The following is a 16556-nucleotide window of genomic DNA, read 5'->3' on the forward strand; positions in this document are numbered from 1 at the left end:
ACAGCTAAATGCACTCTTGAGCAAAAACAAATGACTGTATTTGCCAAAGGCTTCTTTGATTAGTGTAATCAAATCTTTGAAAAATTGTGTTTTCTATGTGTATCTATGTCTAGTTTATTCAGAAAATCCACACATAAACAGTACATTAAAACAAAGTGATTACTCAATTGCAAGAGAATAAAGTCCATGACTGCTGTTATATTGGTTGGTTAGAAAAATAAAGAAGATACCGCAAAACCTAAAAAATGTGTGCATTTTTGCAATATACTCTCTCATATTAAAGGTGTCGTTAAAAATATGGTGCAAAACATTGATTCAATTGTATTTTTTATGACTCTTCCTTTCATTCATCCCATTCTGTAGGTGTCAGTAAAGAAGCAGCTCTCGCGTATGTTTACTTGAATTTCCCTCTTTATCTCAGACTATATTGTATTATGTATATTGTGTTATGTTACTTATATATTATGTTAGTGTGAATATTTTTCATGTGTCCCATTTCTCCATTACAGGAAACTCCAGTTCAGCAGGTCGATCTGAAGGGGAAGGGGAAAATGTTCCCCAGAGAGGTCGGTCACACTCTGCAGACGTCTACTTCTCTACTTCTGTAATTTTTCAGTTCTCGTGCATTGTTCCTGCAACTAATTTCAACAAGCCATCTCAAATGGCCACAGTTACACACACAATGTCCCACCTCCTCCTCTGTCTACATTAATAGATGCCATTATCCCACAAGCTGCATCTGACACCTTAATCACAGCAATCTGCCATCCAGCTGACCTGGGATCAGTGTCATAACTGTGCTGTCATTATTGCCTTATACTGTCAGCCTGATCTCAGGTCAGCTGAATTGCTGTAATTACAGTCTCAGAATGAGCTCTATTTTTGTTTCGTGGGTTTTGACAAAAATAGCAAAAGTGGAAACCATTTGGTGTGTGTAAGTGGTTTGAAGAAAATGGTTTTAGGCTGTCTTCCTCCCAGGCTCACTATTACTCAAATTGCTTAATTGCAGACATTTGTCACATAGATTAATGGTACTATTTTGTTAGTACATGGTTTGAATAATTTTGTGAGATTTTTTAATTCAGTAATATTATACTGTGCTATTATATGCTATACCTTATGTATTATGGGTGTGGTATAATGGTCGCAGATCTAGGCTGGTTACCAAATCATGAACTATCACAATTGAGGCCATGAGAAAGGCATTTAACATAATGTTTCTTCATGGAAAATCCCTATAATTGGATAAAAACTTCTGCTAAATGACCCCTTACTTTATTATTGTATGATATTGTTATATTGCGCAGTAGGGTAATGTTTTGTTTTTCTACAGATGGAGAACAGGAGGGTCTGCGCAGATCCACGTCCAGCCCAGATCACAGCAGGTACAGAGAGATTTTTCCAAAAATGCAGATTTAAAGGTGAAGTGTTTAATTTTTTGGCACTAAATGCATAAATGCTAAATGCTGAATGTTGGTCTCACCCCAAACACCCCCTCACACCATTGGTTAAGCCAGAACTAAACGTGTTAAGACAAACTGAACAAAAATGCAGTTTAATAAATGGATACAAATTCTAAATTGAATCAATTAATATTTTAATTGAATTGAATACTTTTACAAATTATTTAAATTAAACAATATTTTATTAGATTATTTTAGATTTTTTTTAAAGGTTATTTATGTTATTTAGATATACAGTCATCTTTATTAGGTTATTTATATTATTTAGATTATAAACACTACCATTTAAAAGTTTGCAGTCTGTAATATTTTTTTATGTTTTTAAAAGAAGATTCTTATGCTCACCAAAGCTGCATTTATTCGATCAAATGTACAGTAAAACAGTAATATTGTGAAATACCATTGCAATTTAAAATAACTATTTTATATTTCAGTATATTTTAAAATATTCACATAATAGCAAAGCTGAAATTTCAGCAGCTATTATTCTAGGCTTCAGTGTCACATGATCCTTCAGAAATCTTTCAAATATGCTGATTTAGTGCTCAAGAAACATTGTTTTGTATTATTAGCAACAGTGTTGAAAACGTTTGCTAATTAGTGTATTAATGCATTTGTGGAAACTGTGATCCAGTGCTTCCTTGCTCAATAAAAGTATTAATTTTCTGTAAAGAAGAAAATCTTACAGACCACAAACTTTATGAACACTAGTTTGAATTTAAATAATATAAATATTGTTTCTTTTATTTCAGTTATTAATTCTGCATTTTAATGTCCTCAGTTTCTCCTACGTTCACTTCTTCACTCATTCAGTTTCCCTCCTCTCATCTCTGCAGGCTGAGTTCCACAGCATCCGGTTCGGACGCTTTGTTTGGACCTCCTCTGGAGTCGACCTTTAAGTCCCACAGCTTTGCTGGCAGAGAGCAGCTCCAGAACGCCTTTGCTGCGTCTGAATGTAAATCTCCAGCAGCACACCACCCCCGACCACATTACCGTGAGAGATGAGAATCGACTGGACAAGCTATCCTCTTAGAGCGTTTTAGAAAACGGAGAATTAAAAGCTTTAAACTAGCCTAATGTGTGCCAAAGTGTGCATTACCATATTCTAAGAATTAATTGACTCGCTTTGTCAGAACTGCTTGTGTAGGCATTAAAGCAGGAATTGTCCTCATCAAATCTGTTTCTTTTTTATAGAAGTTTCTGTTCTGATCAGTAATAGACTTTTCTTTATGTTTGACAGATGCAGCATTCTCTTCTGATTCATCCTCTCCTGAGAATGTGGAGGATTCCGGACTGGATTCCCCTTCCCATCAGCCCCTTGGGGCTTCCCCAGAGCCCACCGGTTGGGCAGCCTGGCCATCCACTCAATCTCAATCTAAAGACTCTGTAAACTTGAGCCGATCGTCTGACCCCTTCCTTGCTGCGTTTCGCGACCCCTCCCCCGGTCGATCTCCTCTTCCGCAGGACGACGCCACAAATGCCTGGCCTTCCAATCTACGTTCTCCACGTGCCCCAACTGACATCGAGCCCACCACCTTCAGCTTCCCGGCCTTCTCCCACAGCCTGGCATCTTCAGAACTGGAACCCTCTGTGTGGAGCTGTAAACACATTCCTCCAGAAGACCCCTTCCTGGATGCTTTCGAACGCTCCGCCCCCAAAGACAACCTGCCTCCACCTGATGCCTGGGCCCCACCTCCCCCTCGGCCCACCAGGGACGGCAGGGGCATGGAAGGCCGCACCGATCCCTTTTCCATCTCTCTGAATGACACTAAAACCCTCCCTCCCCCATCCTCCTCTCGCAAAGACCGAGACCGAAAGAGAGAACGTAGCGTCCCACCTCCAGAGGCCCCAGATGATCCATTCGCTATTACTATGATCGGTAGTCCAACGCACCAATCGTCGCTGGCGGAAGGCAGAGCCAGTAGTAATAGGCCGACGCAGAGTCCTAACCCCGCCCCCAGTTCTCAGCCGAAGAAAGAGCTGGTGCACTGGAACTCGGTGCATAACCCTTTCAGTGAGGGCACTACAAATAACACTGTCAAACAGGAGTCCACCAGAAAACAGAGATCTTTTAATGACGAGCCTCGTAGGAACGGACCGCCGCTCACACGGCATTCTGGGCCACAGGAGGACCTCTGCTTCTCTACAGACAAGGACCAGAACTTCCTGGATGTTAACACACAACCAGGTATTATATGGACTAATGTATGACTAATATGGTGTTTAGTGGACAATATAATGCCAATATACAATGGCATCAAAACATGTAGACACGATTACCCCTTACTTAAAAAATAAAATTTATTATAAAAAATGCAGCACAAGCACATCTTTCAAGCGAAACGTTTTTCAAAAAGAAGCTTAAATATTTTACTACGAATAGAGATGAAACATTTTCTGGTTGTCAGTTATTAGAGAAACATAGTCGTAGTTAAGATGATGAGCTATACACTGTGGTTGCTCTGCTAGCACAACTAGGTCATTGCAAAATATTGAGCAAATGTTTTCCGCAGTGTTTGATTGGAGATGCCACTTAATTTAGTATTTTTTTATTTGCCCAAAAGTGTCTAATTGTTTTTTAGATCCACTGTGTTATACAGTTTAATGATGACAGAAAACATAAACACACTACAGCTCAAAAGTTTGGTAAGATCTCTAAATGTTTTACAAAGATCTCCTGTGCTCACCCAGGCTGCATTTACTGTATTTGCCTCAAAATACAGTAAAAAAACATAATATTGTGAAATGTTATTACAATTAATTAATTAAAGTATATTTCAAAATGTATTTTATTCCTCTGATGGCAAAGCTGAGTTTTCAGCATACATTACTCCAGTCTTCAGTGTCACGTGATCCTTCAGAAATCATTCTGATTTGGTGTTCAAGAAACAGCTGTGCTGCTTAGTATTTTTGCAGAAACCACAATAAATCAGTAATAAATTGCTTATTTATTTAGTATTAAATCCTTTTAAAAAATCTTACTGACCCCAAACTTTGCAGTGGAAGTGAATTTGTTTCAACAATGTTAACTCAAAATCCACACACACACGAGTTTGGTTTCCATGTTTTATGGGGACATTCCATAGACGTAATAGTTTTTATACTGTACAAACTGTATTTTCTATCCCCTTACCCTAACCCTACATCTAAAACCTACCCCTCGCAGGAAACTTTCTGAATTTTTTGATTTTCAAAAAACTTAATTCTATTTGATTTATAAGCTTGCTTCCTCATGGGGACCAAACATGTCCCCACAAGGACAAGGATTTTGGATATTGTCATCTTTGTGGGGACATTTGGACTTGAACCACACACACAAAGTGTATCCATTAGCAAGATCCATTTGATGCATGAATGAATCCTTCAGAGCAATTTAATTATTTATTTCCAACTCAGAAATACAAGTATTTATGAATCAGACATTTCTACCTTTCGCATGAATAGGCAAATGTCAAGATTTTCAGTGAATTTTCTGAAGACTTAAAAATAGCATATAGGCCACTTTTATGGTGCTCTTTTACATTTATTATATTAAAAAAAGTGGCCAAGATATTCTTCAGATTGTTTTGTTCCATGGAAAAACAGTCAGTTGTGTTTGGAATGACATGAGGGTGAAGAAATGATGACAGAACTGTCATATTTGGATTCGTTATCTTCCCTCTTGTCTTTCTCTCTCTCTCTCTCTCTCTCTCTCTCTCTCTCTCTCTCTTTCTCTCAGTCTCCCAGCATGGTTTCAGTCTGGCATTGGCTCCCCCTCGGTCGGTTCGGTCCAAGCGGTCCTCAGGCAGACTCAGTGGCTGTGAGCGGGTAAATGCTCCACAGACCTTATTACACCAACTATCCAACCAGCAAACTTAAGCTTCTTTAAAACCTTATAAACAAATCCCTTAATCGGGCTCTGCTGCAGCCTCTTTCATTCATCTCTTGTTTTATGAGATGCGCTTTCTCTCATGTGGTCCTTCAGATTGCTCCCTTGACTTCAGCTCTAAATTAACACCACTATTGAGATTCCACATCAAGCTTTTATTTGCTTTATACTGTAAGGTAACAAATAATATCACAGTACATCGAAACAGGCCTCTGGCAATTTGTTCAGCCCCAAAACACTAGTTTTCCATCCACACACAGTAGAAAGGAGAACATAAATTCAAAATAGAGAGTTCTAACATCGATGTTGTATTAGTTTAAAATGTATGGGGGAAGTAAGGGAATAAGGGGAAGTGTATCATTTTCAGTGAAATGTCTGGTCTTCATTTTTTTTTACCATATGTTATTTATTTTTTTATTTATTTAAATTGAATTTTGCTTTATTTTATTTTATTTAATAATCATGCTTTTTACTGTTCAATTTAAAAAATATATTAAATTCAAAATATATATTTCAAGTAGTCTTCCAATTAATATGAGGAAATAAAACGGCATGTATAATAATTATAAAAATATATATAAATAAAAAAATATATATATATATTGTAAATGTTTATATTAAGAATGTTGTACTGTATAAATTATAATTTCATTTTAGTATAGCATTCTACACTGTAGCACACTGCAGAAAGTACCGAAAATCAAAAATAATTTTCTGTGTTGTGTCTCAGTCTAGGTCCCTGTGCTCGTCTCCTCTGCCTGAACCCAGTCCCCCCCTCACCTCCTCATCCTCCTCCAGCCCTAGCGAATGGGGGGCGCAGAACCGCGGTCCCAGCCCAGCCCGAGGTGACCCGAGACACTCCTATTTCCCTAACCACCCACATTATCACAGAACTTAATCATAAATTACACTGAGATACAGCCAGAGGAGCTTTGCTGTAATTTTATTATGCTAATCCAATGTAGACATAAGCACATTTACGGAGGGGACAGTCAGGAAATGTCCTCAACACTATTTTGCCGTGACTGATTTTGTCCAATAGCCCACAGGCATGGATCTAATATAGAGGAAGCATCTCCCAAGCCCTGTGTGGTATTCAATTGCTGATTCATTTATTTATCCACGTTCCACAAAATCCCAGAATTGACAGCGGCAAATGAAGTTTTGAAGTGTAATACGTCACAAGTTTTTGTCTTAATTAGCAGTTTTATGAAAATAGTTTTAAAAATGTTTTTGGACGTTTCTAATCATAATGTTGAATTGTGATCCTGCAGGTTTGTCTCGAGGGCCCAGTCCCATTTCTCTGAGCACTCAGGAGTCTTGGCCTGTAGCCGCGGCCATCACAGAGTACATCAACGCCTACTTCAAAGGAGGAGAACACAACCGGTCCGTCTGAGCTTCTTTCACCTCATCTGGAGGACAGAGTCTTTTATCACACTGTAGCTCCAACTTAAAGTGATTTGCTGCGTGTCTGTGTTTCAGCTGTCTGGTTAAGATCACTGGCGACCTCACTATGTCCTTTCCTGCTGGCATCATTCGCATTTTCACCACCAACCCCAACGCACCAGTATTAAGCTTCAGATTGGTGAACATCTCTCGAGTGGACCACTTCTTACCCAACCAGAAGTTACTCTACAGGTATGATGCTCTTGAACACTAATCCTGACCTGGACTGGGCTCAATACAAGCTCTATGGACAGCATCTTTGGTCTTTGTACCTGCAGCGACCCGTCACAGAGTGACCCGGACACCAAGGATTTCTGGTTCAACATGCCGGCCTTGACACTCCACCTGCAGAGAGAGGCAGAGCTCAACCCGCAGGCCTCCTATTACAATGTGGCTCTTCTGAAATACCAGGTCAGTCAACACAAACCTAATGAGTGCTTGAATTACAATATGACCCGCTTTAATGGTACATAAAAGAATTGTATATGTTCAGTACTACATGGAATAAAACATGCCACCAAAATTCATTTTCACTCCTTGGCCCTAAAAAAAAAATCAAAAACCTTGGTTACTGTGATTGAGGGCAATCTGTAAATGTTAAATATTGTTTTAGTAGTGCTCGCATACCATTTCTTTGCAAAGTTTTAGTCAATCATGTTTTTTGCTATAGCACCCTAAATGACTATAAAAATGATTATTTAAACCGCTTTACAGCTCAAATAATGTTGAAGTAACTGAAGAATTAGTGTAAACTGTTGTTCCAAAGTTTGGGTTTACTAAGATTTTTTTCTTCTTCTTTTCAGCAATTAATACTTTTATTCAGCAAGGATGCATTAAATTATGGAAGCCTGTTTCCGCCACTGAATAAAAAATAAAACAAGGTAATTGCGAATTTTTATCTCACAATTCTGACTTTTTTTCTCAGAATTGTGTGAAATTAACTCGCAATTCTGACTATAACTCACAATTGCGAGTTAAAAAGTCAAAATTGCGAGTTATAATGTCAGAATAGAGATATAAACTCGCAATTCTGACTTTTTTTTTTCTCGGAATTGCAAGTTTATATCTCGCAATTCTGAGAAATAAAGTCATAATTGCGAGATATGAACTCACAATTGCGAGATATGAACTCGCAACTACCTACTAAAGTCGCAATTACCTTGTTTTATTTTTTATTCAGTGGCGGAAACGGGCTTCCATATGAAATTGATCTCAAAGACTTACATTGTTAAAAAAAAGTTAAAACTCACAATATTGTCATTTTTACTGTATTTTGATCAAATAAATGCAGCCTTCGTGAGCATAAGAGACTTCAACCTCAAAAACATTAACAATCTTACCAACCCTAAAGTGTAGAAGTGCTTGTATAAAATTTTTTACATTGTATAAAATGGTATAAACACTGTGCATGCTTGTATAAAATTAGAAGCTTCACATTTCTGCTTTTAAATCCTCCCTAAATTGGCCCTAATTTCTTCCATTATTAGTGCCCTGGAAATAAATTGGACTAAATGAAGTCTAAATGATATTTTCTTATTCTTTTCTGTTGACTGGGCTTAATTTACATTGAACTCAGAATATTCCTTTTACGGATGACATCTTAGAAAATGTTCATCTGAGCATTCGAATGAACTCTGTCCTAGGCGTCCTCTCAGGATCCGGGTCGTGCGCCCCTCCTGCTGTCGGCCGAGTGTCAGCGCAGTGGAACAGTGACCCGTGTGTCTCTGGATTACCACTGCTGTCCCGCAACCGCCCCCGCCACCCAGCTGACCTCCGTACAAGCGCTGCTGCCCCTCGATCACACCGCCACCGACCTGCAGTGCCAGCCGCCCGCTTCCTGGTGAGAAGCAGTGTGTGTGAATCACTTACATTAATAATACAGTACTGGGAAGAAAATGAAGTGAATATGTGATGTAAGAGCTTATAGATAAAGAGAACCTGTTTTATTTAGGAACACAGAGGAAAGACGACTCCTATGGAAATTGTCCAACCTCTCTCCAACAAATCACAGCAAAGGTCAGTGCTACCACCACCTGTTCATCCTCACCTTTCTTTTTTATCGCTTATTCATGATTCATGTTTAAAGGGATTTTTTCCACCCACCCTCATGTCATTCCAAATATTAATAGCATTATTTATTCCACAAAACGAGAATTCGTAAGAATTTTCATGTCATTCAGCCAAGCTAACAACAAAAACGTGCTCTGTACAGCTTATGCACTGTATACTAAGCAGTGTTATTATGTATTATTATTGTGTATATACTAATATAGTATTCATTAATATTGCTAGAATTCTGAAATTTTATAGTCTTTGTTTTATGTTTCTTTTAGTTTCAGTAATTTTAGTAAAAAAAATTTTCATCTCATTTTTATTTTATTTAATTTCAGCTTCAGATTTTAAGTTGATTTTTTTTTTAAATAGTTTTATTTTGGCAATAACAACCCTAATTGTCCTAAAGAGACCTTCATTTAAAGGACCTAAATTAAAAGTTAAATTTATCCTCACTCCCAAGACAATCAATTAATGCCAACTATAACAACAGACACCTTTGGTTCTTTTTCCATAAAGTCTAACCTGTGCTGTATTTGATTGAATTGCATCATACAGAGTTGTAATTCAATTTGTTTCATGAATTAAAAAAATAGGGATTCTTTAGAGTTCCACCAAAAAAGCATATGGGCTGGAAATGATGAGTAAATAATGACAGAATTTTCAGTTTAGAAGTTTCATCTTAGAACTTTTCAAACAACAGTGATATAAAATGGAGGAACTAAAAAAATATCTAACGAGTATTGATTTTCTTGGAGAAAAAAAAACAAAAAAAGCAGTGCACTATATATAGTTTAGCATTGGTACATCTGAGTTTAGATCACCGTTCTGACACTTTCAGAGGAAGTGGGCGGAAGAGAGGCTGCTCAGAGCTAGAGGCTAAGAAACAAACTTATGAATACATATGATCAGACAGAGCATCATGGGAGTGCTGTGAACATTTTGGAAGCAACATATTTATTAAAATATGGCCACCATTAGGATATTCTAAGATGCTCTTTTATTTCAAAAGGCTCTTGCACATATGTGACGTGAACCCAGGAGCTGATGCTGACTCTGTGAATGTGTGTGTGTGTGTGTGTGTGTGTTTCTGGGTCTCAGGGTCTGGCACGCTGTGTGCCAGTTGGCAGTGCCTGGAGGTGCCCCGCGGTCCTCCCCCGAGCCTGGCTGTGCAGTTTGTGGGATCGGGGGCGTCTCTCTCAGGCCTGGACGTGGAGCTGGTGGGCAGCCGCTACCGCATGTCGCTGGTGAAGAAGAGGTTTGCCACAGGTGGGGGCCAGACCTACTTTTTGTCCCTCATAAGCAGCTCATTTCAGAAGTGTTTCTTCAGTCGCATATCTTGTTGTCAGGTGGTTGCTAGGATGTTCTGTAGATGGTTGCTTTCTAGTCTAATTCAAAAAAGTTTTTATGATATCCAAGTAAAGATATGGTTTCGCTCCCTCCTGCAGTTTGAAGTTTATTTTATTTGTCCATGTTAGTGCCACCGTAGCACAACAAGCTAAGCTTTTCTAAAATGTATTTTATAGCATAACGTACGTACATAACATGTTTTTTCCCCATACCTCAAATGGTACATTTCATGTCCCAGTGAATGCATGCACTTATAAAATATGTTTTGAATGCAGTGTCACTTTGAATAAAAGCATCTGTAAAATGCATAGATGTAAATATTTAGCCATTCAAGTGTAAATTGCAAAAAAAAATCAGCAGGAAGAGGATTATATAGGTTTCTGATCAAATTGATCTATTTTTGAAATACGACTGTTCAGCTTGACATTAACCTAATTGTCAATTTAGTATCATTGAGATACTATTAGTTTTTATTTGTACTTTTTTTAGTTTTCATTTTAATTTTTTGTAGTGTGTGTATAAATAGTATTTATTTTTATTTCAGTTTTAGATATTCTAGTATATCAAGTTAAACTAAATTAAAATGTTTCTAGCTGAAGTGTGTGTGTGTGTGTGTGTATATATATATATATATAATGAATACGTTTATTATTTTAGTTGAAAACTATTTTATTACTTGAAATAAAATAAATGTTTAGTCATAACCATCACTGCTTTTCTATAAAAATAAAAAGAAATCTAGAAAAATATATCTAAAATGTATACTATATAAAACTTGGCTAAAAGGTATGATATTTGCTTTTTAATCTATGAAAACAAGATTAATATCAAACTCATTTGTTAGAGTTATGACGTTTAGATATTTTAAAATTGACCCATTTTTGCTGTTTTCTTGAAATAGTAACGCAAGACAGAGATAATAACAGCATGATGTCACACACAGCGCTAATGTTCATCTGTATTGTTTTACAGGAAAATACATGGCTGGCTGTTCTTTGTGAGCAGTGATGGTGACCGCTTCACTACCAGAGGCACAACGTTTGCACTTTTGAACCCCCCTGGGCTGCTGGAACTAAAAAAAATCTAGAAAAATATATCTAAAATGTATACTATATAAAACTTGGCTAAAAGGTATGATATTTGCTTTTTAATCTATGAAAACAAGATTAATATCAAACTCATTTGTTAGAGTTATGACGTTTAGATATTTTAAAATTGACCCATTTTTGCTGTTTTCTTGAAATAGTAACGCAAGACAGATATAATAACAGCATGATGTCACAGCGCTAATGTTCATCTGTATTGTTTTACAGGAAAATACATGGCTGGCTGTTCTTTGTGAGCAGTGATGGTGACCGCTTCACTACCAGAGGCACAACGTTTGCACTTTTGAACCCCCCTGGGCTGCTGGAACTGTCCACATGCTACAGGCCTGAAGAGGAGAGATCATATTGTATATACAGTGTGATGTGGGAAATCCCTAATACCCATGATGCATTGCTCTAGGACAAGTATGCCCTGGAATTAGGGACCACAACCAGCCTCTACTTTTAGTTGTATAGAATTGTTTGTTCAGTGCGCAAGCCACACGTTTATTTCAAGTTTGAAGAACTGGATGTACATTTCTTTTCATTTTTAGTGCTAATCTGTGAAGGAGTAAGTATGAAGATATATAATGGATATAAAGTTCTGATATTTACAGAATGTATGTATGTCGAGTATTCAAGAAAGGTTTAATATGGAAAAGGAGTCTATTTGTGTCAGTCATTACACAACAAGCAAGTGGTTTACACAAATTTATTACACTTTTTACCAGTACAAAATACAGTCGAACTAAGCGGTTGAGGTTAAATAAAGAATTTTTTTAAAGACACAAAAATAAGGTATCGATATAGTAGTGAGAAGAATTGCATTTACCTCCATAAAAATAATCCATAGCAAGAAGCTTTAAAACAGCCTTAAAAAAAATTGAAATTCCCTTCCCGAAAGCACACAACAGGCAAAGAACCATGACAGGCGTTAAAGTCACAACCAACCACAGTGAGAACACAGCCGCCAATCACTTCTCAGAACAAACACAAAGCTAGCAGAAATGAAGTTTCTCTTTGTAAATAGCAGAGAGGGACATGTAGGGACCCATTACGGGCCGCTACCAGGCACCAGTAAAGATCCCGACCGGCTTCAGCACAACATCGTCAAAAACAATTACAACCGGATCCTGAAAACGAAAGAATTTCCAGCTTTATGTCAGCACATCGTTTCCATTACAAGCGTGTACAGCACCAGGTGATGAGGCGGATCTGTAAGAGGCTGCATATTCTGTTACTAAACGGGTCTATTTTGGGTTTTCTACTTCTAGAAAATGTCGCTTTTACATTTTTTGCATTAACATTTACACAATATCTACTTAAATATGTAAAGGGAGTTCTTTTAAGCGTTCTTTAAAAAAAAAAAAAAAAGCTTGTATGTTCGTTTTGAATAAAAACGACAAGAACTATTCACAAAACCTGTTGAGTGTACACTCACTTCCAGTTACTTCAGAAGGCCTTGTGTACAGACGCACGCTCACACACAGGTACGTTCAATATATCAAGTCAAGTAGGCTCTTTCTAACCACTGCAAACAACTAAGAACTCGTCAAGTAACTACAAAACTAGACCAAAAAGTTTCACAAACCAGTTTTGATGGGTTCATCTAAAACGGAGCAATCTCCTTCAATACAGTAGGTGTATGTACATCCCGAAGCTTTCGAACGAGAACGGGCCGCTTTCAGGGCAACAAACCCAGTCGAATAATCTCTTATAGTGATTTTTATAAAACGTAATAAAAGTTAGACATTCATTCGTTACAACTAAAAACGGTTGAAGTGTAGACTAGGCATCTCATATGGCTGGGGTTTATCTACAAAACGGCTTTGCATGTGCAGCAGGTTGGGGTCGACGAGCGGGCAGCTTTGGGGCCAGCAGGTTGCATCTACGCCTGAGGAAACGGCCGAGGCAGAAAGTCTAAAATGTGACCATCTTTAAAAGGTGCTTTAGACATCTGAGGTTCTGAGACGATACATTCATCCTGCGGTTAGAGGCACGGCTGAGGGAACGAGAGAAAATCAAAGAGAAAGAGAGACAGTTCTGCTCTAGTGTTTCTTTTCTCATCTAAGGCACTGAAAGAAGACTATGGCACATGAAAAAAAACAAAAAATCATCACAAAACCAGCACGTTCTTGTTTCACAGTCGCAGAAAACCTAAAGGTGGGAGGGAGACACACACTGACCCTAAACAGACCTACGTACCCTCAAGATACAGAAAGACCTCACAGATAAGTGTTCTCTTGGCCACCGGCAGCCGTTTGAGGTGGTCCTGCTCTTAGATGGTTAGAGGCACGGCTGAGGGAACGAGAGAAAATCAAAGAGAAAGAGAGACAGTTCTGCTCTAGTGTTTCTTTTCTCATCTAAGGCACTGAAAGAAGACTATGGCACATGAAAAAAAACAAAAAAAATCATCACAAAACCAGCACGTTCTTGTTTCACAGTCGCAGAAAACCTAAAGGTGGGAGGGAGACACACACTGACCCTAAACAGACCTACGTACCCTCAAGATACAGAAAGACCTCACAGATAAGTGTTCTCTTGGCCACCGGCAGCCGTTTGAGGTGGTCCTGCTCTTAGATCTCCTGCAGGGAGGGACTGATCTCGATTCGCTCGCTCTTCACCGCCGGCTCGCTCATGCTCGACATGTCTCCGTCGCTGGCCAGATCATCTGAGAATGAGGCATCTGGGAGAAGAGGAGAGAGAAGGAGGTTGGATACAGAGCAGAGGAACCTTTGAAATGAGACAGAAACTTAGTTTGGGTTGGCATCACATTCGTTACCTTTCTCCATGAGTGATGGCATCATGGAACTGAGGTCACTGAACTGAAAATGTAAAGGCCACAACAAATTTAAAAACCACACCTCATATTTTTATGCTGGATTTTCATATTTAATTACATTTTAGAAACTATTAACTGTAAATACTGAACAAAAATTAAACTAATGTTAAATCAATTCAATATTGTTTGAAAATGATTTGTTTACACAACCAACAATTTTACCACTAACAAATGTTTACCAAAAGTTAGTGTACTTCTTCAAAAGAACCACAAAAGTGTAAGGTAAATATCACTTGTGAGCAGAATTTTTTTATTAATTATATAAAAATAATCAATAAAGATTATATATATATATATATATAGAGAGAGAGAGAGAAAATGTTAAGTTCACATTAATTATTAATGTGTAAATAGTTAGATATAATAACAATATAGATATTAAATCAATTTAATATTAAATGCTATGATAATTTAATATTACATTGCTAAAATTTTATATTATTAATATGATGGGTGGATGTAATTAATATAACAAATATAATTGATATTAATGTATAGATTAATGTAGAAATACCTTATTCATTCACAGATGGGTGGATATAAATATTACTATATCATTAATTATATAATTATTACTCATTAATTTAATAATAATAAACAATCATAATTATATAATATAAACATTAAATCATAATTTAATATCACATGATAATAATCATGACATTGAAAGTTTTTATATTAATATCGTGGATATAATTAATATATCATAATTATTATTTATATTATTAGATTAATTGTGTAGACCGATGGATGCATATATGGATGGATAGATTGATAAAATTATAATATTTATTATCTATGTATACAGTGAAAAAAAATCTATTGATAATAATATAATTCTCTGCATTTAGTATGTTTAATGCTAGTTGGAAAAATAGCCTCAGCAAAAGTATTCTGCCATTTTACCCTTCCCCATTTCAGAAAAAAATTCTGCTGACGCATGTATATATGCTCTTGGACACTGTTATTTAAATAAACTCCTTGAAAACACTTTTCACACCCGCAATATTTTGTTTTCATAAAGAGCCGCGGAGCCAAAAGAAACACCTGCATGTGCTCAACTCGAAACACAAGCGGTCAGATTCGGAAACATCGGCTCTCCTCACCTCCCCCATGACAGCGATGGGCGTCTCTCCGGTTGCCATGGCGACACGGTGTTCCACCAAATAGAACATGTACTCATCGTAGAGCAGGCGGATGAGGTGGAAGGAGCCGAAGCTGGCGGCCGAGCGCAGAGTCAGATCTCTGATCACCATGGAGCTGAAACCAGGGCAACAGAGAGTTTCATTACAAACTACCACAACAAAACCACAACCAGACACAGATCCAAGGGCTGCTTTCAATCAGCTCTCTTCAGAAGATCACTTAAGAGGCCCAGTCAAATTGATCTGAAATTAATGCATTGGAAATACTGCACTATTCGAGTAAAAAGAGTACTTCTAGAGAGCCTTGTACCTGTAGAAGGACCACTTGAGCAGGAACTGGCGTGCGGCGCGGGGGAAGCTGGTACTGCCCTCATAGGGCTTCAGCACCTGGTTGACGACGTTATCCAGCCAGGCGGCCCACTGATCCAGAGAGCTCTGCTGCTGCAGGGTCACCTTAAAGTCCTGCTCCAAACGCTGGACGACGCTCTCGTCACACTGGCACACCCAGGACGCCTGCTCCTGTGACAAACAAACACACGCAGAGTGAGCTGAACATATCCATGAACCCGAGACAGGAAGTCAAAGGACGGGGTGTGATGAGAGAGACAGACCTGCACGTTAGCAAAGTCCACTCTGTTGAGGTCGCTGAGCATCTGGTTGATCTGGGACGTGTTCTGCAGGACGGCTCGCGCTGCCTGGGCCAGGTGATTCAGAGAAGTGTAGCGGCGCAGGGTCTGCGCAAACGCACTCACTACTGCTGCCTGCGCAGGTGACAATAAAACACAGAGCATTAACACACAAAAACATCTAAACCTCACATCCTGTATGGTGAGAGTCACCAAGGTTACACTTAAACACTTTCATATCGTCACAGGCATAATCCACAAGCATGCGTATTATTTCATATACACTACTGTACAATTTAAAAGGTTTGGGTGAGCTTTTTTTTTTGAAAGACATTAATACTTTCATTCAGCAAAGGTGTATTAATTTGATCAAAAGTGACAGTAAATACATTTATAGTATAACAAGAGTTCTACTACAAAAAAGCGGTTCTTTTGAATTTTCTATTCATCAAAAAATCATGAAGAAAAAAATATACAGCACAGCTTCCACAAAAATATTATTATTAGCATGTTCGAATGATTTGTAAAGGATCATGTGACACTGAAGACGGAAGTAATGGTTGCTGTAAATTCAGCCTTTCCATAACAGGAATATATTTCATATATATTTATAGTTTATATATTATATATATATATATATATATATATATATATATATATATATATATATATACATACA

The 16556-nt window shown here is 37.8% G+C and overlaps 2 protein-coding genes across 6 annotated transcripts in view; one reads left to right on the forward strand and one right to left on the reverse strand.

The window, feature by feature from the left end:
* LOC107585913 (F-BAR domain only protein 1-like) overlaps positions 1–11240 on the forward strand; it is a 32361-nt gene extending 21121 nt beyond the window's left edge. The window contains exons 13-26 of the mRNA XM_016273093.1: positions 364–388; positions 510–566; positions 1334–1385; positions 2300–2457; positions 2704–3651; positions 5182–5270; positions 6062–6176; positions 6606–6717; positions 6814–6969; positions 7056–7188; positions 8421–8617; positions 8729–8793; positions 9931–10098; positions 11152–11240. Coding sequence (XP_016128579.1) covers positions 364–388; positions 510–566; positions 1334–1385; positions 2300–2457; positions 2704–3651; positions 5182–5270; positions 6062–6176; positions 6606–6717; positions 6814–6969; positions 7056–7188; positions 8421–8617; positions 8729–8793; positions 9931–10098; positions 11152–11180 — 2304 coding nt within the window. The 3' untranslated portion in view covers positions 11181–11240. The remainder of the gene's footprint in view (positions 1–363; positions 389–509; positions 567–1333; positions 1386–2299; positions 2458–2703; positions 3652–5181; positions 5271–6061; positions 6177–6605; positions 6718–6813; positions 6970–7055; positions 7189–8420; positions 8618–8728; positions 8794–9930; positions 10099–11151) is intronic.
* Positions 11241–11494: 254 nt separating this feature from the next.
* The window catches only part of rfx2 (regulatory factor X, 2 (influences HLA class II expression)), a 45678-nt gene continuing 40616 nt past the window's right edge, over positions 11495–16556 (reverse strand). For all 5 annotated transcript variants that reach the window (XM_016273043.1, XM_016273045.1, XM_016273044.1 and 2 more), the window contains 6 exons: positions 15863–16012; positions 15562–15770; positions 15213–15366; positions 14047–14089; positions 13835–13950; positions 11495–13536 (listed from right to left, as the gene is read on the reverse strand). In XM_016273043.1, the coding sequence (XP_016128529.1) occupies positions 13841–13950; positions 14047–14089; positions 15213–15366; positions 15562–15770; positions 15863–16012 (666 nt within the window). In that variant the 3' untranslated portion in view covers positions 11495–13536; positions 13835–13840. The remainder of the gene's footprint in view (positions 13537–13834; positions 13951–14046; positions 14090–15212; positions 15367–15561; positions 15771–15862; positions 16013–16556) is intronic.

This window comes from Sinocyclocheilus grahami, unplaced genomic scaffold (genome assembly GCF_001515645.1).
Source record: "Sinocyclocheilus grahami isolate Dianchi unplaced genomic scaffold, SAMN03320097.WGS_v1.1 scaffold75.1, whole genome shotgun sequence".
Lineage (NCBI taxonomy): Eukaryota > Metazoa > Chordata > Actinopteri > Cypriniformes > Cyprinidae > Sinocyclocheilus > Sinocyclocheilus grahami.